Source organism: Oncorhynchus gorbuscha, linkage group LG04 (genome assembly GCF_021184085.1).
Source record: "Oncorhynchus gorbuscha isolate QuinsamMale2020 ecotype Even-year linkage group LG04, OgorEven_v1.0, whole genome shotgun sequence".
Taxonomy (NCBI): Eukaryota; Metazoa; Chordata; class Actinopteri; order Salmoniformes; family Salmonidae; genus Oncorhynchus; species Oncorhynchus gorbuscha.
This window is the reverse complement of record NC_060176.1, coordinates 58,812,849-58,834,586: the sequence shown is the minus strand read 5'-3', so window position 1 is coordinate 58,834,586 and position 21,738 is coordinate 58,812,849. Positions and strand designations below refer to the sequence as shown.

General features: G+C 42.7%; 1 protein-coding gene across 2 annotated transcripts in view; it reads left to right on the top strand.

Annotated features, from left to right (window-relative positions):
• The window catches only part of LOC124033337 (neuronal calcium sensor 1-like), a 32,765-nt gene that overhangs the window by 9,895 nt on the left and 1,132 nt on the right, over positions 1-21,738 (top strand). The window contains exons 3-9 of one of the 2 annotated variants that reach the window (XM_046345334.1): positions 2,798-2,822; positions 10,713-10,741; positions 13,435-13,573; positions 17,062-17,140; positions 17,585-17,673; positions 17,970-18,047; positions 19,510-19,623. In XM_046345334.1, coding sequence (XP_046201290.1) covers positions 10,740-10,741; positions 13,435-13,573; positions 17,062-17,140; positions 17,585-17,673; positions 17,970-18,047; positions 19,510-19,608 — 486 coding nt within the window. In that variant the 5' untranslated portion in view covers positions 2,798-2,822; positions 10,713-10,739 and the 3' untranslated portion in view covers positions 19,609-19,623. The remainder of the gene's footprint in view (positions 1-2,797; positions 2,823-10,712; positions 10,742-13,434; positions 13,574-17,061; positions 17,141-17,584; positions 17,674-17,969; positions 18,048-19,509; positions 19,624-21,738) is intronic. The other variant, XM_046345333.1, reaches the window with a different exon arrangement.

The following is a 21,738-nucleotide window of genomic DNA, read 5'->3' as shown; positions in this document are numbered from 1 at the left end:
TTCATATATAGTTTCATTGTTTATATCTGTGTCCATATTGTCCATTTGTTTCCAGTGGATAGACCATATGGTTCAAGAGAAAATAGCATAATTAATTTAAACCGCATCTAATCAACAATGGCATTATTTTCAATTGGGGCGGCAAGGTAGCCTAGTGGTTAGAGCGTTGGACTAGTAACTGGAAGGTCGCAAGTTTAAACCCCCGAGCTGACAAGGTACAAATCTGTCGTTCTGCCCCTGAACAGGCAGTTAACCCACTGTTCCTAGGCCGTCATTGAAAATAAGAATTTGTTCTTAACTGACTTGCCTAGTTAAATAAAGGTTAAACATTGTTTTTTAAATTAGCTCTGCAACTGTTCTATTGACTTTTTTCACAACTGCCAGAAGTTTGGCGCTTCACAACAAAGACATATTCACAAAGTAAAATAAATAAATGTGTGTAAAATAAATATAATGTTGAAACCCTCATATTAAAAAATGGTATTCACTAAATTGATGGTTTATTTTTAGGACAAAGTTTTACAGCTTCGTCTTTATATATTACTTACACTACATGGACAAAAGTAAGTGGACACCCCTTAAAATTATTTGATTTGGCTATTTCAGCCACTCCCATTGCTGACAGGTGTATAAAATCGAGCACACAGCCATGCAATCGCCATAGACAAACATTGGCAGTAGAATGGCCTTACTGAAGAGCTCAGTGACTTTCAACGTGGCACCGTGATAGGATGCCACCTGTCCATCTGTATCAAATCTCTGCCCTGCTAGAGCTACCCCGGTCAACTGTAAGTGCTGTTATTGTGAAATGGAAACGTCTAAGAGCAACAAGGGCTCAGCCGTGAAGTGATAGGCCACACAAGCTCACAGAACAGGACTGCCGAGTGCTGAAGCACGTAGCATGTAGAAATCATCTGTTCTCCATTGTAACACTCACAACCGAGTTCCAAACTGCCTCTGACAGCAACATCAGCACAAGAACTGTTCATCAGGAGCTTCATGAAATGGGTTTCCATTACCAAGCAGCCTCACACAAGCCTAAGATCACCATGGAGCAGTGGAAACGCGTTCTCTGGAGTGATAAATCACTCTTCACCATCTGGCAGTTCGACGGAAGAATCTGGGTTTGGCGGATGCCAAACTCTACCTGCCCGAATGCACAGTGCCATCTGTAAAGTTTGGTGGAGGAGGAATAATGGTCTAGGGCTGTTTTTCATGGTTCGGGCTTTGAGATGAATTGGAACGCCTAATCTCCCAACATCAGTTCCCAACCTCACTAACGCTGTTGTGGCTGAATGAAAGTAAGTCCCCACAGCAACGTTCCAACATCTTTTGGGAAGCCTTCCCAGAAGAGTGGAGGCTGTTATGACAGCAAAGGGGGGACCAACTCTATATTAATGCCAATGGTTTTGGAATGAGATGTTTAACTAGCAGGTGTCCACATACTTTTGGTTATGTAGTGTATATTTTGCTTATTGAGAACCTGCCTCTCAAAACCCAACCATTTTGCACTACCGTCAGCTATTGCGCTGATAATGAAGGCTGTGAAAATAGAAAAATATTTCTCACCCACCCCCCGACCAATAGCACTATCGCCAGTGCTTAGATTTACCATTGTGTTAGTTTTGTTAAAATAGAGCCCTCACTGTGGGGCGGCAGGGTAGCCTAGTGGTTAGAGAGTTGACAAGGTACAAATCTGTCGTTCTGCCCACTGTTCCTAGGCCGCCATTGAAAGTAAGAATTTATTCTTTAACTGACTTGTCTAGTTAAATCAAAAATACAACAACAAAATACAATGGTTCAGGTAATACAATAGTTGTGACTATTCAAAACCATGAATTATTCCCTCCAAAGACTGAAAGATTCTATATATTAGCTTTTAAAAAATCTAACTAAGTTTATGGGGACTACAACATTAGAACACTCATTACGGAGGCAACAGTACCACACCACCATATCCATGTGTCAGTATGACCTGTGGCAGTGGGAACAGCCAAATCTAGCCCATGAACATCTAGTTCATTATGCTGTTTGTGGAGCCTTATTAAGAGGCATCCTGTCGGTTTAGAGAATACCCCATGTCTGCACTGAGGCTATGAGCAGTGTACGTCCAAAACACCCTCACAGGTCTACCAGGTTACCTACACAGCCGAAAGTATGCCTCATTGTTCAGATGGTGAAAATGTATTTGGTTACTTTGGAGGCTTGAGGGAGAACCACGAGGGAGTGGTTGATACTAACGCTGTTTGCGGGCATGATAACACGTCTTGCTCCCCAAGCCAATCACTTTCCTCCTGCTAACCCCTTTCTGTCTCGGTCTCTCTCTTTGTCTCTCTCTCTCCCTCTCTTCCTCTGTCCATGAATCTGCTGAGTTGACCTTTTGAATTATAATAACGTGGAGGTCCTTGGGAGCAATGTAGCAGATGAGTGAATTCCATAGCTTCAGGTGTGATGAATCATTCAGTTTGTAAACAACACAAGTACTGAATTCCATTACACATTAAACAACAAAAGTACTGAATTAAATTACACATTAAACACAAGTATTGAATTCAATTATACATTAAACAACAACAATAATTACACATTATAGCTCAGGGTGGGTGCAAATTGATAAGAAACCCAAAAGTGCTCAGTTCAATCATAATTTGATTATTCTTGTTACAGCCCAGTCCTATGCAGTCATGGGAATCTGTGATTTTCAACTGACAGTGGATTTGTCCAAGTCATCTAAATGGTCTGAGACATGGTACATAACTTTATTCCCTCTTGCTAAAACTCTCATTTTTTCTTCCAGTTACAGAGAAAGAGGTGCAACAGTGGTAAGTACATGTGATTTTCAATGACCCTCCAAATCTCCCTTTTCTGCTCTACCCTTTTCTACCCCTCTCTTCTTCCAAAAACTAAAATTATTCTAGTCTGCATTGGGCCTAGTCCTCAATTAGACTCTCAGAACTGTACCTGTCAATGTGGGTGAGTGACAGATCCACCTGCAACATGTGCTGTTTACTAAATTTGGCAGGTGTTCTGGTGTTAATGTCAGCTACTCCAGGGGCCATATGCCTTGCTGAATGGGTCCCATCTAAAGGCTGGCTGAAGCCTGCAGGCTCAGTCTGACTGGTCTGACTCTGGAATGCAGATCTGCTGCTCCGTGAGCTGAGCCCAGTGACTGGGAGGTGAGATGGCTGGGCTGGAGCTTCCTGAGCAGCAGCCAGACTGTGTCAAGAGTTGTTTACTAATGTCTGACTGATGCTCCAACTCTGCTCTGGTTATTAAGGCCTTTCTTCAGAGTGCAGAGAGCATGCCTAACTTTATATAGCCCCTTGATTAAATCCTCGATTTGATAGTTCCGTGGCGCATGGATATTGCTTCTAAAGTGAAATCCATGGATAAAGTATTTAAGTAGGCTAAATTGTAGGGCTGGGAATTGCCAGAGACCTCACACTACGATATGATCACGATTTGGTTTGCAAAGGGAGGGTATATTACTGGACACTTTAGAAGTTTACCAGTAAACGACCACAATTGTAGTAACTTTCAAGGAATTTATGTAATTTATCACAAAACATCTAGTGGCCCTTATGGGTACTTTGGATTATCACAGGTTTCTGTAATTATCTCTGGCCCTCATGCAAAATACAGTGTATAAAATAATGAAATAAGTAGCCACACTTTGCCTTGATGACAGCTTTGCTCACTCTTGGCATTCTCTCAAACAGCTTCATGGGGTTGTCACCTGGAATGCATTTAAATTTACCAAAGTTACCGGACAAAAGCTGTCATCAAGGCAAAGGGTGGCTACTTTGAAGAATCTCAAATATAAAATATATTTGGATTTGTTTTAACACTTTTGTGGTAACTGTATGATGCCATATGTGTTATTTCATAGTTTTGATGTTTTCGCTAATACTCACTAAATGGTAAAAATAAAGAAAAAACCTTGAGTGAGTAGGTGTGCCCAAACTCTTGACTGGTACTGTATATATACATATAATATATAAATATATATATAATGACGAAGCTGTAAAACATTGTCCTAAATATAAACCATCAATTTAGTGAATAATCAAATCAAATTTTATTGGTCACATACACATCCTTTGCAGATGTTAATGTGAGTGTAGTGAAATGCTTGTGCTTCTAGTTCCGACAGAAATCTAAAGGTGTGAATGAGAATATGTACATGTAAATATATGGATGAGCAATGGCCGAAAGTGGCATTGTTTAAAGTGACTAGTGATCCTTTTATTAAAGTGGCCAGTGATTGGGTCTCAATGTAGGCAGCAGCCTCTCTGAGTTAGTGATTGCTGTTTAGCAGCCTGATGGCCTTGAGAGAGAAGCTGTTTTTCAGTCTCTCGGTTCCCAGTTTTGATGCACCTGTACTGACCTCGCCTTCTGGATGGTAGCAGTGTGAACAGGCAGTGGCTCGGGTGGTTATTGTCCGTGATTATCTTTTTGGCCTTCCTGTGACATCGGGTGCTGTAGGTGTCATGGAGGGCAGGTAGTTTGCCCCCGGTGATGCATTGTGCACACCGCACCATCCTCTGGAGAGCCTTGCAGTTGAGGGTGGTGCAGTTGCCGTACCAGGCTGTGTTACAGCCCGACAGGATGCTCTCGATTGTGCATCTATAAAAGTTTGTCAGGGTTTTAGGTGACAAGTAGGGCTGGGCAGTATACCGTATTTTATTATATATCGGAATTGATATAGGGATCGGTTTGGGTTTTTACGTTACCTTCTATACCAGTATTTGAATGTTTGGTTTGTTAAAAGTGATACACCATGTGTAATGTCAATTTTTCTAGTTTACTTTTCTAATCGAGTCATCTCTCTCTGCTTTTTCTCACTGTGCCACTTTCCACACAGACCTAGCCATGCCCCATCACTCAGGGAGCACATTTGATGTTCCTCAACCAGGAGACATTTGCATTCAGTCTGCATGGTCAATGCAGCACATGCAATAATGTTGATGACAACAATGCTGTTTTCACTATGCTTATTAATATAAATCCACCAGCGTTCTATAATGACACTATTAGTTTGTGTTTCTTACATTAGCAAACAGCTGTTTGTATTTTCTTAGCAAGTCGTCCTAAATCTTGAGATGCTAATTGTTAGCCACTAATAAATGTACTGAGTAAGAGCAAACGTAGCTAGCTAATACAACCTGATAATAGCAGTGATGGTGTAGACCTAAATCAGCATTTTGTTTTTGCAACAGTATATTCTCAATCAAAGAGGAATATGTAATCTACATGTAGTAGCTAAGAGAAAACAAGCAATGTAGTCAAATCTAATAGGGTCCCTTAGGAAACACATATCAACACTTTAGTTCCTACCATGTCACAATAACAACTCCCTGGCATTTTATATTTACATTTACATTTAAGTCATTTAGCAGACGCTCTTATCCAGAGCGACTTACAAATTGGTGCATTCACCTTATGACATCCAGTGGAACAGCCATTTACAATAGTGCATCTAAATATTTTAAGGGGGGAGGGGGGTGAGAAGGATTACTTTATCCTATCCTAAGTATTCCTTAAAGAGGTGGGGTTTCAGGTGTCTCGGGAAGGTGGTGATTGACTCCGCTGTCCTGGCGTCGTGAGGAGTTTGTTCCACCATTGGGGAGCCAGAGCAGCGAACAGTTTTGACTGGGCTGAGCGGGAACTGTATTCCTCAGTGGTAGGGAGACAGCAGGCCAGAGGTGGATGAACGCAGTGCCCTTATTTGGGTGTAGGGCCTGATCAGAGCCTGGAGGTACTGAGGTGCCGTTCCCCTCACAGCTCCGTAGGCAAGCACCATGGTCTTGTAGCGGATGCGAGCTTCAACTGGAAGCCAGTGGAGAGAGAGAGAGATTTTAATTTGTTTTCATCTCAAACAACACATTATTCAAAGTGCCCACTTTATATTCTAGAATAGTCATTCTATTTCCATGATTCCAACAGTTTTTCTTTAAATTCGCAAGTCAAATCGCAATTGCAACAGTTGGTTAAAAATAAGTTGTCACGTGTGCTCCCTCTCCAGCCTCTAGGTCACCAGGCTGCTCCTTATGGCGCACACCTGTCACCATCGTAATGCGCATCAGCGCATTATGACACTCACCTGGACTCCATCACCTCTTTGATTACCTGCCCTATATGTCACTCTCTTTGGTTCCTTCCTCAGGTGTCATTGTTTTTGTTTCATGTCTGTGTGCTGGTAGTGTTTCTTGTTTTATATTATATTATGTTCTGTTTATGTTATTAAAACACTCACTCCCTGAACATGCTTCCTGACTCTCAGTACAAATAGTTCCATAAATCCTAGATTGTTTTTCCATATTGTGCAGCCTTGTGTGGAAATTATCTCAATTGAGCAGTGGTGTAAAAATACTTCCAAGTACTACTTAAGTTGTTTTTTGGTCTTTATACTTTACTATTTTTTATTTTTGACACCTTTTACTTCACTACATTCTTAAAGAAAATGCTGTACTTTTTACTCCATTTTCCCTGACACCTAAACGTACTCGGTACATTTTGAATGCTTAGCAGGACAGGAAAATGGTTCAATTCACGCACTTGTCAAGAGAACATCCATTTACATTTACATTTAAGTCATTTAGCAGACGCTCTTATCCAGAGCGACTTACCCTTGTCATCTACTGCCTCTGATCTGGAGGACTCACTGAACACAAATGCTTAGTTTGTAAATGATCTCTGAGTGTTGGAGTGTGCCCCTGGCTGTCCGTAAATAAAAAGGTTTGCTTAATATAAGGAATTTGAAATGATTTGTACTTTTACTTTTGATACTTAAGTACATTTGATCAATTACATATACTTTTGATACTTAAGTATATTTGAAACCAAATACTTTTAGACTTTTACGCAAGTAGTATTTTACTGGGTGACTTTTACTTGAGAAATATTCTATTAACGTATCTTCACTTTTACTCAAGTATGATAATTTGGTACTTTTTCCACCTCTGCAATTGAGTGCTGGAAAAGCAGAATTGATAAGTGCTGAAATTTGTTTTGGTTGAAGTTGAATTGAACACTATAAAATATTCCGAATTTAGAAAGACTCACTGAAATCACTTAGAATGTATGTGTTGCCACCCTAGGATCATAATATAATAATAATAATAATATATGCCATTTAGCAGACGCTTTTATCCAAAGCTCAGTCAAACATTCTACGCAAATGTAGAACCAACTGAGCTTCATTATTATTAGAACAAAAAAACAAAAATTCAGTCTAAATACCGTGATTTAATATTTTGGCCATATCGCCCATTACGCCTTCTTCACCACACTGTCTGTGTGGGTGGACCATTTCAGTTTTTCTGTGATGTGTATGCAGAGGAACTTAACTTTCCACCTTCTCCACAGCTGTCCTGTCAGTGTGGATAGGGGGGTGCTCCCTCTGCTGTTTCCACGATGATCTCCTTTGTTTTGTTGACGTTGAGTGAGAGGTTATTTTCCTGACACCACACTCCGAGTGCCCTCACCTCCTCCATGTAGGCTGTCTCGTCGTTGGTAATCAAGCCCACTACTGTTGTGTCGTCTGCAAACTTGATGATTGTGTTGGAGGCGTGCATGGCCATGCAGTCGTGGGTGAACAGGGAGTACAGGATGGGGCTAAGCACGCACCCTTGTGGGGCCCCAGTGTTGAGGGTCAGTGAAGTGGAGATGTTGTTTCCTACCTTCACCACCTGGTGTGGCCCGTCAAAGTCCTGGACCCAATTGCACAGGGAGAGGTTGAGACCCAGGGCCTCCAGCTTGATGATGAGCTTGGAGTGTACTATGGTGTTGAATGCTGAGCTGTAGTCAATGAAGAGCATTCTTACATAGGTATTCCTCTTGTCCAGTTGGGATAGGGCAGTGTACAGTGTGATGTTGATTGCATCGTCTGTGGACCTGTTGGGGCGGTATGCAAACTGAATTGGGTCTAGGGTGGCCGGTATGGTGGAGGTGTTATGATCCTTGACTAGTCTCTCAAAGCACTTCATGATGACAGAAGTGAGTGCTATGGGGTGGTAGTCATTTAGTTCAGTTATCTTTGCCTTCTTGATACAGGAAAAATGGTGGTCATCTTGAAGCATGTGACATATTTCCATGACTGATCAGAACTTGTTTTAACATGCTCTCTCTTGTCTCTCTGCAGCAGACATATGGAGAACAATATGTTTGGAACATCAAATCGCAATTCATATAGAATCGTGAGAATCACAATACATATCTTATCGGCACCTAAGCATCGTGATTAGGGTGGCAAAGTAAGAGGTAATTTACGCACCCTACTGGGTCCTTATTCAACACTGCAAATGCTTCTGTTTTTATTCTTGTAGTAAATGAGTGGTGGAAAAGAGTTGAATACATCTTACCCCAGGCTAGATCTAGCCGAAACAATAAATTAGGATTTACAGTAACCTAAACTCAGTAAAAAAAAGAAACGTCCCATTTTCAGGACCCTGTCTTTCAAAGATAATTCATAAAAATCCAAATAACTTCCACAGATCTTCATTGTAAAGGGTTTAAACACTGTTTCCCATGCTTGTTCAATAAACCATAAACAATTAATGAACATGCACCTGTGGAACGGTCGTTAAGACACTAACAGCTTACAGACGGTAGGCAATTCAGGTCACAGTTATGAAAACTTAGGACACTAAAGAGGCCTTTCTACTGACTCTGGAAAAACACCAAAAGAAAGACGCCCAGGGTCCCTGCTCTTCTGCGTGAATGTGCCTTAGGCATGCTACAAGGAGGCATGAGGACTGCAGATGTGGCCAGGGCAATAAATTGCAACGTCCGTACTGTGAGACGCCTAAGACAGCACTACAGGGAGACAGGATTGACATCTGATTGTCCTCACAGTTGCAGACAATGTGTAACAACACCTGCACAGGATCGGTACATCTGAACATCACACCTGCGGGACAGGTAGAGGATGGTAACAACAACTGCCCAAGTTACACCAGGAACGCACAATCCCTCCATCAGTGTTCAGACTGTTCGCAATAGGCTGAGAGAGGCTGGACTGAGCGCTTGTAGGCTTGTTGTAAGGCAGGTCCTCACCAGACATCACCGGCAACAACGTCGCCTATGGGCACAAACCCACCGTTGCTGGACCAGACACGACTGGCAAAAAGTACTCTTCACTGACGAGTCGCGGTTTTGTCTCACCAGGGGTGATGGTTGGATTCTCATTTATTGTCAAAGGAATGAGCGTTACACCGAGGCCTGTACTCTGGAGCGGAATCGATTTGGATGTGGAGGGTCCGTCACGGTGTGTCACAGCATCATCTGACTGAGATTGTTGTCATTGCAGGAAATCTCAACGCTGTGCATTACAGGGAAGACATCCTCCTCCCTCATGTGGTACCCTTCCTGCAGGCTCATCCTGACATGACCCTCCAGCATGACAATGCCACCAGCCATACTGCTCGTTCTGTGCATGATTTCCTGCAAAACAGGAATGTCGGTGTTCTGCCATGGCCAGCGAAGAGCCCGGATCTCAATCCCATTGAGCACATCTGGGACATTCGTGGGTGAGGGCTAGGGCCATTCCCCTCAGAAATGTCCGGGAACTTACAGGTGCCTTGGTGGAAGAGTGGGGGTAACATCTCACAGCAAGAACTGGCAAATCTGGTGCAGTCCATGAGGAGGAGATGCAGCTTACATGCAGATTGTTGAATCTTGTTATGTTCATACGAATATTTACACATGTTAAGTTTGCTGAAAATAAACGCAGTTGACAGTGACAGGACGTTTCTTTTTTTTGCTGAGTTTATATCACGTGCCTATGCTGCCTTTCTCTATCGATCTCACATGCCAGGTCCTTAATGTTATTTCATGCTATTGTTTAATATGAGGGTTTCAACATTATATGTTTTTTTTTACAAGCGTTCATTTATTTTACTATGTGAATATGTCTTTGTCTTAAATGTTTTTGCGCCAAACTGCTGGCAGTTGTGAAAAAAGTCAATAGTTAATTGAAAATAATGCCATTGTTGATTGGATAATTTTTTTCATTAATTTGGGTATTTTCTCTTGAACCATATGGTCTATCCACAAGAAAATTATGGACAATATGGACACAGATATAATTTTTTAATACTTAAAAAAAAAGTTATTCAAGTATAAATGACCAAAGTTACCATATATTGCCATAGATGACCTGTTAATTACAAAAATTGCAAAGGTTTCCGGTAACTATGGTAAATTACCGGTAACTTTGCAACCCTAATCACGATACTTGGGTGCCGATACAATATGTATTGCGATTCTCATGATTCTATATGTATTGCGAGTCGATTTTCCAAACATATTGCTCACCATATGTCTGCTGCAGAGAGACAAGAGAGAGCATGAGAAAACAAGTTTTGATCAGTCAGGGAAACATGTTGGCTTACTATTTAAAAGAAAATGGAGAACAACCTATAGGATTAAAAATACCTGCGTTTTGGCACAGGTACAGCTGACTAGCGCCAGCTAACGCTACAATAGTAGCAAAAAATATATATTTGATGTATTTTTTCAATCAGTACTTGGGGTCAAATATCGATATAATATCATCCAACTATAGTATTGCGATATATGTCACTGTATCGGTTTCCCCTCCCATCACTAATAGATTGTGTAGTGCTACTGCATTTGAGGCTAAAGTTGTTTTTTCACACATTGTCTTGGAGACAGATGAGTTCTGAAAATATAATGACTTTTTCCTACAGAGTCAAGGATTGGTGCTATTGTAGAGGATGTGAGTATTTATAGGTGCTCTTTGTCTTTGCATGCGTGGCTTTCACCCTCACAGTTTTTTATTTTATTTTATCTTTTTACAATTTGTAGCACACAGGGAATTGGGTCATGTCCTCTGCCATGTAACGCTATAAAACACAACCAACTAATCTCAAAGCAAAATGATGATGTAGCTGGCTGAGCCTACTGGATCCTTATTCCACACTGCAAATGCTTCTGTTTTTACTCTTGTAGTAAATGAGTGGTGGAAAAGAGTTGAATACATCTCACCCCAGGCTAGATCTAGCCTAAACAATGAATTATGATTTACAGTAACCCATATCACGTGCCAATGCTGCCTTTCCCTGTCCATCTCACATGATCTTTAACACTATTTTATCGGCCTTGGCTTTGTGTCAAAACCTGATCTTGACTGTACTATAGGGAGAGGAGTCAGTGCCTCGTGTGCCAGCCAGTCAGTGTATTGATGCACTTGGCCCTCTCTGATAGGGCCAGTGAGCAAGGGCACATCCACACGCAGCAGCAGAATAAAGAGAATGCTTGGCGGGCTTCCCTAGCACGGCGCTACAGAGCTGACCAGTATCAGGGGCTGCCTGGATACACTGGGGCAGAATAACTCCTTGGCTGGGCACTGCAGCCAGCTGAGTGGCCCTCCCATACATTATTTCATGGAAACTTTGCATGACTCCCCACTTGAAGATCAGCCGCAATCATCATGGTTGAGTGTGAAGGATGAGAGACAGTTTAAACAGGGGAAATGCCAGATGGTGTGTAATTAGTGGAGGAGCCACCGACAGACATGGAAGAATTAGCGGGGTTAGATAAATGCCGGTGCTGTACATTAAATGTCTCCTCCGTATTGATTATATGCTAATATATTCAGGGGGAAATGTTAGTATGCTTAGTGCTCACCTGCAATCAATAACAGGGGGACAGAGCCAAGTATCCCTGTCAACTGGACAACAACAAGGGAAAATGGCTAAATATCATGGTGGATGGTTATGAGCAGTCCACAACACTGTCAGTCATGTTGGCTCACTATTTGGGACATAATTGCACTGGCTATCTCTCTGTGAATAAATACAATGATCCTGAATGGCCTGGGACCTAGTGTACCACATGGGGATGTGTGACGCTCACTCCTCAGCCTGAAATGTCCCCACTTGCACCACCGAATAGCTAACTTTTTGGTGGCGTCGACTGGTAAGAATCTCCGGGAGGGTGGTCACGTCTGCAAGCAAGGCAGAGATCCCATGGGTTGGAACCTCGGTATGAACGGAATCTGGAGGAAGCAGTACTCGCTAAACTGGCAACGTGACATCCGTTACACATGGTGCTGTGATTTGGATCTGAAGTTGCACTCAGATCAACGCTGGGGTCGTTGTGGATTAAGTTTAGGGGATGAATCTATCACATGGGGATGTGTGAAGCTCACTCCTGAGCCTGAAGTGTCCCCACTTGTGTCACTGAATAGCTAGCTTTTCGGCAGTGCCGACTGGTAAGAAGCAAAGCAGAGGTACTGGGTTCAAGCCTCGGTATACGCCGAATCAGGAGGAAGCGGTGCTCGCTGAGCAGGCAGCAGGGCATCCGTTACACTAGGCTAGACTGTATGTGTCCATGCACAACTCCACATATGCTACGGAGTTAGCCAGAGCTACTTCAAACTAGAAAGAGCTGCTTCACATTTAGTTTAGTTAGATAGGGATCATCTTGCTTAATGTCCAATTAGTAGTCAATGGCTGCGAACCAACTGATAAAATCTAGAGGGCTGTGAGATTTTGCATGAACAGTTTTTTTGCATAAATTCCCCAATGAATCTACTGAAAAGATTTAGTTTTTACGGAGACAATGGGAAATTCACAAATGAGTCAGACGAAATCTATCTCACTTGAAATGGGTCATTTTGGGATTATGATGTGCTTTGTATTGCCTGCACACCGAACGGCAATTAGACTTGATTCCTCATTGTTCTTCACTGGGTTTTCATTCATCTCCACATCTGGATATGCAAATGGAGGGTTTATGGTCTTCTCTTCAAACTGTTCTCAGCATATTTGAAGATATTCCCTGTGTCTGTCTGTCCTATTCTAGGCCATGGAAGAGTGTGTTTTGTCTGTTGGGCAGATTAAAAGTATGAGTTTCAGAGTAAGGAGCCAAAGGAAGGACTGAACGAAGCCCAGGATCTGTCCTCTCCTTTTCCCTCCCTGCCTCTGTACAGACCCATTAAAGGCTTGTTATTCCACTGATAACACTGTTTCTTTATTGAGTTGTACAATGAGACTGTCTCTGTTTGATTGACTGGGAAATTGCATGTGAAACATGGTTCTGTATTTAACTGTGATGTCATGTCATTCTGGATGTATCATTTCCAGAGGCTAGACCCTCACAGATTGATCTATCATTTATGCACATTAGCAGGAGACAAGAAAGTCATTTGAATTAAACTCCCTCTGCCTCTTCATCGGTTTAGAGACATTGTCTTCTCTGCTAGCAAGACAAATAGCTTTGTGTTGAACATTTTGATACAGCATGCTGTTTTATACTAGATAAATGCTGATTGCATGTGAATAGCTGTATCTGACACATTGAACACATTTTCACATTATATTCAATAGGCATAATTGTATCCTTATCCTGTTAACCTTCTCTTGTGTTCTCTTTGCCTTCCCCTCTCATCATCATCATGTCCTGCAGGTACAAAGGCTTTATAAAGGACTGTCCAAGTGGTCAGCTGGATGCGGTGGGCTTTCAGAACATCTACAAGCAGTTCTTCCCTTTTGGTGACCCCACCAAGTTTGCTTCTTTTGTCTTCAACGTCTTTGATGAAAACAAGGTTCTTGATTGTTGATTCCTTCATTTGTTCCTCCACAAGTACATGTGCTTTTTATGTGATTTTAATTACAATTTCAAAGTCACTGCAATCTTAGTAAACAAACGGTAACATATAGTACAAAGGTTGAGGGTGCTGCCTCTGGTTGGTACTGGTAGTGTCTGGTCATGTTACTGGTAGTGTCTGGTCATGGTACTGGTAGTGTCTGGTCATGGTACTGGTAGTGTCTAGTCATGGTACTGGTAGTGTCTAGTCATGTTACTGGTAGTGTCTAGTCATGGTACTGGTAGTGTCTAGTCATGTTACTGGTAGTGTCTAGTCATGGTACTGGTAGTGTCTAGTCATGTTACTGGTAGTGTCTAGTCATGGTACTGGTAGTGTCTAGTCATGTTACTGGTAGTGTCTAGTCATGTTACTGGTAGTGTCTAGTCATGGTACCGGTAGTGTCTGGTCATGGTACTGGTAGTGTCTAGTCATGTTACTGGTAGTGTCTAGTCATGGTACTGGTAGTATCTGGTCATGGTACCGGTAGTGTCTGGTCATGATACTGGTAGTGTCTAGTCATGTTACTGGTAGTGTCTGGTCATGGTACTGGTAGTGTCTGGTCATGGTACTGGTAGTATCTGGTCATGGTACCGGTAGTGTCTGGACATGGTACTGGTAGTGTCTAGTCATGGTACTGGTAGTGTCTGGTCATGGTACTGGTAGTGTCTAGTCATGTTACTGGTAGTATCTGGTCATGGTGCTGGTAGTGTCTAGTCATGGTACTGGTAGTGTTTGGTCATGGTACTGGTAGTGTTGGGTCATGGTACTGGTAGTGTTGGGTCATGGTACTGGTAGTGTCTGGTCATGGTACTGGTAGTATCTGGTCATGGTACCGGTAGTGTCTGGACATGGTACTGGTAGTGTCTAGTCATGGTACTGGTAGTGTCTGGTCATGGTACTGGTAGTGTCTAGTCATGTTACTGGTAGTATCTGGTCATGGTGCTGGTAGTGTCTAGTCATGGTACTGGTAGTGTTTGGTCATGGTACTGGTAGTGTTGGGTCATGGTACTGGTAGTGTTGGGTCATGGTACTGGTAGTGTCTGGTCATGGTACTGGTAGTGTCTGGTCATGGTACTGGTAGTGTCTGGTCATAGTATTGGTAGTGTCTGGTCATGGTACTGGTAGTGTCTGGTCATGGTACTGGTAGTGTCTGGTACTGGTAGTGTCTGGTCATGGTACTGGTAGTGTCTGGTCATGGTACTGGTAGTGTCTGGTCATGGTACTGGGAGTGTCTGGTACTGGTAGTGTCTAGTCATGTTACTGGTAGTGTCTAGTCATGTTACTGGTAGTGTCTAGTCATGGTACTGGTAGTGTCTAGTCATGTTGCTGGTAGTGTCTAGTCATGTTACTGGTAGTGTTTGGTCATGGTACTGGTAGTGTCTAGTCGTGGTACTGGTAGTGTTTGGTCATGGTACTGGTAGTGTCTGGTCATGGTACTGGTAGTGTTTGGTCATGGTACTGGTAGTGTCTGGTCATGTTACTGGTAATGTCTGGTACTGGTAGTGTCTGGTCATGTTACTGGTAGTGTCTGGTACTGGTAGTGTCTAGTCATGGTACTGGTCGTGTCTGGTCATGGTAGTGGTAGTGTCTGGTACTGGTAGTGTCTGGTCATGGTACTGGTAGTGTCTAGTCATGGCACTGGTAGTGTCTGGTACTGATAGTGCCTGGTCATGGTACTTGTAGTGTTTAGTCATGGTACTGGTAGTGTCTGGTCATGGTACTGGTAGTGTCTAGTCATGGTAGTGTCTAGTCATGTTACTGGTAGTGTCTACTCATGGTACTGGTAGTGTCTAGTCATGGTAATGGTAGTGTCTAATCATGTTACTGGTAGTTCCTGGTCATGGTACTGGTAGTGTCTAGTCATGGTACTGGTAGTGTCTGGTCATGGTACTGGTAATGTCTAGTCATGGTAGTGTCTAGTCATGTTACTGGTAGTGTCTAGTCATGGTACTGGTAGTGTCTAGTCATGGTAATGGTAGTGTCTAGTCATGTTACTGGTAGTTCCTGGTCATGGTACTGGTAGTGTCTAGTCATGGTACTGGTTATTATTATTATTATTAGTGTCTAGTCATATTACTGGTAGTGTCTAGTCATGTTACTGGTAGTTCCTGGTCATGGTACTGGTAGTGTCTAGTCATGGTACTGGTAGTGTCTAGTCATATTACTGGTAGTGTCTAGTCATGGTACTGGTAGTGCAGTGTAATGGTCTCTAATCAGAGGTGGAATCCGAGCACAGAAAGGAGTCCTTTCTGTGGGGCATTTCAGAGGTGAGATGGGTTGACAAAGCACAGGTTAGAGGTGCCTGAAAATGAAAGGGAAATGGACTATGTGTTGTTAAGAACAGCCCTTCCATGACCCCTGGCGGCCATAGCCTGTGGGTAATGGGTGTTGTGCCATGGAGATCACACACACACACTGGTTCTTGCTCTTTATTTTTGGGCTTAATTTGTGCTAAGTACCCTGTAGTTAGAGAACACATTGGTAGGGTCAGACTATCTGAATATGAGCAGTGGGGAACTTCTTCTCAGGGTTACTATCCTATTCAAGGTGTCAATTCTCAGGCTTTACTAGGAGCAGCTACTGTCACAGATATGCTGCTTAAGAGCATGAATAGCAAAATACTCTGCACTATTAAAGAATATATTAGCGCAAGTCTGGTACTGCTGAATGAGCTTTGATTTCAGAACTCAGAACGTCTTTGTTAGTGCTGCTTTATGACTTCATTTAAATACTTGACCACTATCTCTTATTGGCAGACATTTCCATGTACTGCACAAATTGAACCCTTGCAGCAGTAAGCTGCAGGCCACCGATTTGCCCCCAATTTTTGGAAGGTAATTGGAAATTCTTCTGAGTGCTGTGACAGGATGCTGTGAGGGAATCCAAGAAAGCTGGAGTGAAATAAAACTGCCTGGAGAATGCTTTACCCTGTAGGACAGAGGGAGAAACCTGTGATGTCCATTTCAGATGTATAATCGATGTGAAAGCTGTGAAACTTATTTGGCTCTAATATACAGTGGTTCTATGAGTGTGTAATGACTTTCAAAATATCGTACAGCATGCATCCATCTCGCTAATGACCAGCGATGACATGCTTTAGCCTCGGGGGAGAGCCAGGTGCAGTGCAGAAATAGCAGCGGACACGGAGCACAAGTCTGTCCCATTTTTCAGCAATAGACCAAACAAAGTGTATTGGGGTGTTAGTGTGAAAGAAGATATTCATTCTCTCTCTCTCTCTCTCTCTCTCTCTCTCTCTCTCTCTCTCTCTCTCTCTCTCTCTCTCTCTCTCTCCTCTCTCTCTCTTATCCCCCCTCTCACTCTCTCTTTCTCTTGCTGCCTGACTGTTCCCCCCTCTCTCGCTCTCTCACTCTCTCTCTCTGCCTGTCTGACTCCCCTACCCATCGTTCTCTCTCTCTCTCTCTCTTGTTCTCTCTGTCATTGAATAGGATGGACGCATAGAGTTCTCTGAGTTCATCCAGGCCCTGTCGGTGACCTCTCGGGGGACGCTGGACGAGAAGCTCAGATGTAAGGAGAGATGACCCCTTCACATTATGCAGTGACCCCCAGATGCACTTTGACACTTCAGTGACAGGACATGGATCTTTGTGATCCTATTGTTATGCATGACCAAAACAGAGAGCTTAACAGGCTCACAGAAGACAACAAATAAGAGATAGTTAAAAATGGTTACGCATTAAGCTAAATTATGTTGCCTACTGTGTGAGCCCTGGGTTTGGATATTTGGGGGAAATGGTTCTGACTATGCAGGGGTTCATTCCATTTCAAAACCCTCATCCTACTCCACTCCCCCACACACAGCCACTCATTTTCAATCTGATTGGCAAGCATACAATACATTAGTACAAAATAAAGGCTACATACACTCACCGATCCCCATCTGCACAATCTCAAAACAACTTTATTTACAGTCAGAACTGGGCATTCACCCTTTTTTTGCTGTCTTTACAGGGGCTTTCAAATTGTATGATCTTGATAACGATGGCTACATCACACGAGACGAGATGTTAAACATCGTAGATGCCATATATCTGATGGTGGTAAGTTATACAATGCTAAAATGTTCCAATGTCAAAGAGAAATGGTAGCATGCACATAGTGTTTTACATTTAACTAGGCAAGTCAGTTAAGAACCAATTCTTACTTACAATGACAGCCTAGGAACATTGGGTTAACTGCCTTGTGGAGAACAACAGATTTAAAAAAAAACTTGTCAGCTCAGGGATTCGATCTAGCAACCTTTTGTTTACTGGCCCAACACTTTAACCACTAGGCTACCTGCCGCCCCCACTAAATACATTTGTATATTGACAGTATATTTGCCTCTGTACTCCAGGGGAACACTGTAGAGTTACCAGAAGAAGAGAATACACCTGAGAAGAGAGTGGACCGTATTTTTGCCATGATGGACAAGGTATATCGCTATATAAAACACTGTAGTAACCCAAAACCACCACCATGGGTTATCAAATGTATTTATATTGCCCTTCTTACATCAGCTGATATCTCAGTGCTGTACAGAAACCCAGCTCAAAACCCCAAACAGCAAGCAATGCAGGCGTAGAAGCACAGTGGCTCAGGAAAACTCCCTAGAAAGGCCTAAACCTAGGAAGAAACCTAGAGAGGAACCAGGCTATGAGGGGTGGCCAGTCCTCTTCTGGCTGTGCAGGGTGGAGATTATAACAGAACATGGCCAAGATTTTCAAATGTTCATAAATGACCAGCATGGTCAAATATTAATAATCACAGGCAGAACAGTTGAAACTGGAGCAGCAGCACGGCCAGGTGGACTGGGGACAGCAAGGAGTCATCATGCCAGCTAGTCCTGAGGCATGGTCCTAGGGCTCAGTTCCTCCGAGAGAGAGAAAGAAAGAGAGAAAGAGAAAATTAGAGAAAGCATACTTAAATTCACACAGCACACCGGATAAGACAGGAGAAGTACTCCAGATATAACAGACTGACCCTAGCCCCCCGACACATAAACTACTGCAGCATAAATACTGGAGGCTGAGACAGGAGGGGTCAGGAGACACTGTGGCCCCATCCGATGATACCCCCCGGACAGGGCCAAACAGGATGGATATAACCCCACCCACTTTGCCAATGCACAGACCCCACACCACGAGAGGGATATCTTCAACCACCAACTTACCATCCTGATACAATGCCGAGTATAGCCCACAAAGATCTCCGCCACGGCACAACCCAAGGGGGGGGTTATGATATGATATCATTATGTAACTACGTGTTGATCTTTGGTATGTTGGTAGCTATTTTGCACTTTGTTGTACAATTTATAGATCACTTTGTTGTTCAAGTAAATGGCAGTACTATTGTAATGAACTAACTAGCAAAATCAACAGAAATGACAATGTGGATTTGTTCTTACTGTTGTCCCTGTGCTGTAGTGCAGTGAGGAGGAGAGTGTAGTTTAACCTCTTAGCCATAGCCATCCCAGCGTCACTAACACTGCCTGCGGTGTATAAACACCACAGATTTATCCTCACCACCACAGCCCAGTGCTAATGCCCAGTCAGCTCACTCAGGCCCTCCTCGTCCTCGGCTTAGTGAGAGATGAGATAGAGCCAGCTTGGGTGTTTGTCAGTGCAATACCCAGTGCCAGAATCAGCCAATAGGATTGGCTTCAGAGCACAGCAGCAGCACTCAGTCAATTATATGGGCAGAGGGAAGAGAGCTGACCATCCAAGTGCACTGAACTAGATCAGCCAAGCCGTGTTGAACAGGCTCTGGTACTTTATTCTGGATTTTTTTGAGAAACACTTTTGCCCCCTGCTGGTAAGATCGAGTAAAAGTAGCCTGATCTGCGATACAGCTGCAGTTCCATTGCATTCTCTTCTCCTGTATTCCTATTCCAGAATGCTGATGGCAAGTTGACCCTGCAGGAGTTTCAGGAGGGTTCCAAGGCAGACCCCTCCATTGTGCAGGCACTGTCACTGTACGATGGGCTGGTATAAGGCATAAAGTGTTTGGTGAGTAAAGCAGTGAAAACTTGTATATGTATGTATATATTAAAACCTGTATATTTATGTATTTGTAAAAACCTGCATATGTTCAGTTGAAGGCGGAAGTTTACATACACCTTAGCCAAATACATTTCGACTCCGTTTTTCACAATTCCTGACATTTAATCCTAGTAAAAATTCCCTGTCTTAGGTCAGTTAGGATCACCACTTTATTTTAAGAATGGGAAATGTCAGAATAATAGTAGAGAGAAAGATTTATTTCAGCTTTTATTTCTCTCATCACATTCCCAGTGGGTCAGAAGTTTGCATACACTCAGTTAGTATTTAGTAGCATTGCCTTTAAATCATTTAACTTGGGTCAAACGTTTGGGTTACCTTCCACAAGCTTCCCACAATATGTTGGGTGAATTTTGTCCCATTCCTCCTGACAGAGCTGGTGTAACTGAGTCAGGTTTGTAGGCCTCCTTGCTCGCACATGCTTTTTCAGTTCTGCCATCACATTTTCCATAGGACTGAGGTCAGGGCTTTGTTATGGCCACTCTGTTATGGCCACACTTTGTTTTCCTTAAGCCATTTTGCCACAACTTTGGAAGTCTGCTTGGGGTCATTGTCCATTTGGAAGACCCATTTGCCACCAAGCTTCAACTTCCTGACTGATGTCTTGAGATGTTGCTTCAATATAGCCACATACTCTTCCTGCCTCATGATGCCATGTATTTTGTGAAGTGCACCAGTCCTCCCTGCAGCAAAGCACCCACACAACATGATGCTGCCACCCCCGTGCAGCATGGTTGGGATGGTGTTCTTCGACTTGCAAGCCACCCCCATAACCCTAACCCTCCAAACATAACTATGGTCATTATGGCCAAACAGTTCTATTTTTGTTTCATCAGACCAGAAGACATTTCTCCAAAGTATGATCTTTGTCCTCTTGTGCAGTTGCAAAATGTAATCTGGCTTTTTTATGGCGGTTTTGGAGCAGGGTCATCTTCCTTGCTGAGCAGCTTTTCAGGTTATGTCAATATAGGACTCGTTTTACTGTGTATATAGATACTTTTGTACCTGTTTCCTCCAGCATATTCACAAGGTCCGTTGCTGTTTTTCTGGGATTGATTTGCACTTTTCGCACCAAAGTACGTTCAACTCTGGGAGACAGAAAGAGTCTCCTCCCTGAGCGGTATGACGGCTGCGTGGTCCCTTGGTGTTTATACTTGCGTACTATTGTTTGTGCAGATGAGCGTGGTACCTTCAGGCGTTTGGAAATTTCTCCCAAGGATGAACCAGACTTGTGGAGGTCTCCAAAAAAGATTCAGAGTTCTTTGCTGATTTCCTTTGATTTTCCATGATTTCAAGCAAAGAGGCACTGAGTTTGAAGGTAGGCCTTGAAACACATACACAGGTACACCTCCAAATGACTCAAATTATGTCAATTAGCCTATCAGAAGCTTCTAAAGCCATGACATAATTTTCTGGAATTTTCCAAGCTGTTTAAAGGCACAGTCAACTTAGTGTATGTAAACTTTTGACTAACTGGAATTGTGATACAGTGAATTATAAATTAGTCTGTTAACAATTGTTGGGAAAATTACTTGTGTCTTGCACACGGTAGATGTCCTAACCGATTTGCCAGAACTATAGTTTGTTAACAAGAAATTTGTGGATATGTATGAAAAATGAGTTTTATGACTCCAACTTAAGTGTATGTAAACTTCCGACTTCAACTGCATGTGTAAAAACCTGTATATGTATGTATGTGTAAAAACCTGTATATGTATGTATGTGTAAAAACCTGTATATGTATGTATGTGTAAAAACCTGTATATGTATGTATGTGTAAAAACCTGTACATGTATGTGTGTGTGTGTGTGTGTGTGTGTGTGTGTGTGTGTGTGTGTGTGTGTGTGTGTGTGTGTGTGTGTGTGTGTGTGTGTGTGTGTGTGTGTGTGTGTGTGTGTGTGTGTGTGTGTGTGTGTGTGTGTGTGTGTGTGTGTATGCATGTGTGTGTATGCATGTATGCATGTATGCATGTATGCATGTGTCTTTCGGAGGGGTTGGGTTAAAAGCTGAAGTAACAGTTTGGTTGGACCTTGTGTGTAATTGACCAATAAAGTGATCTTCATC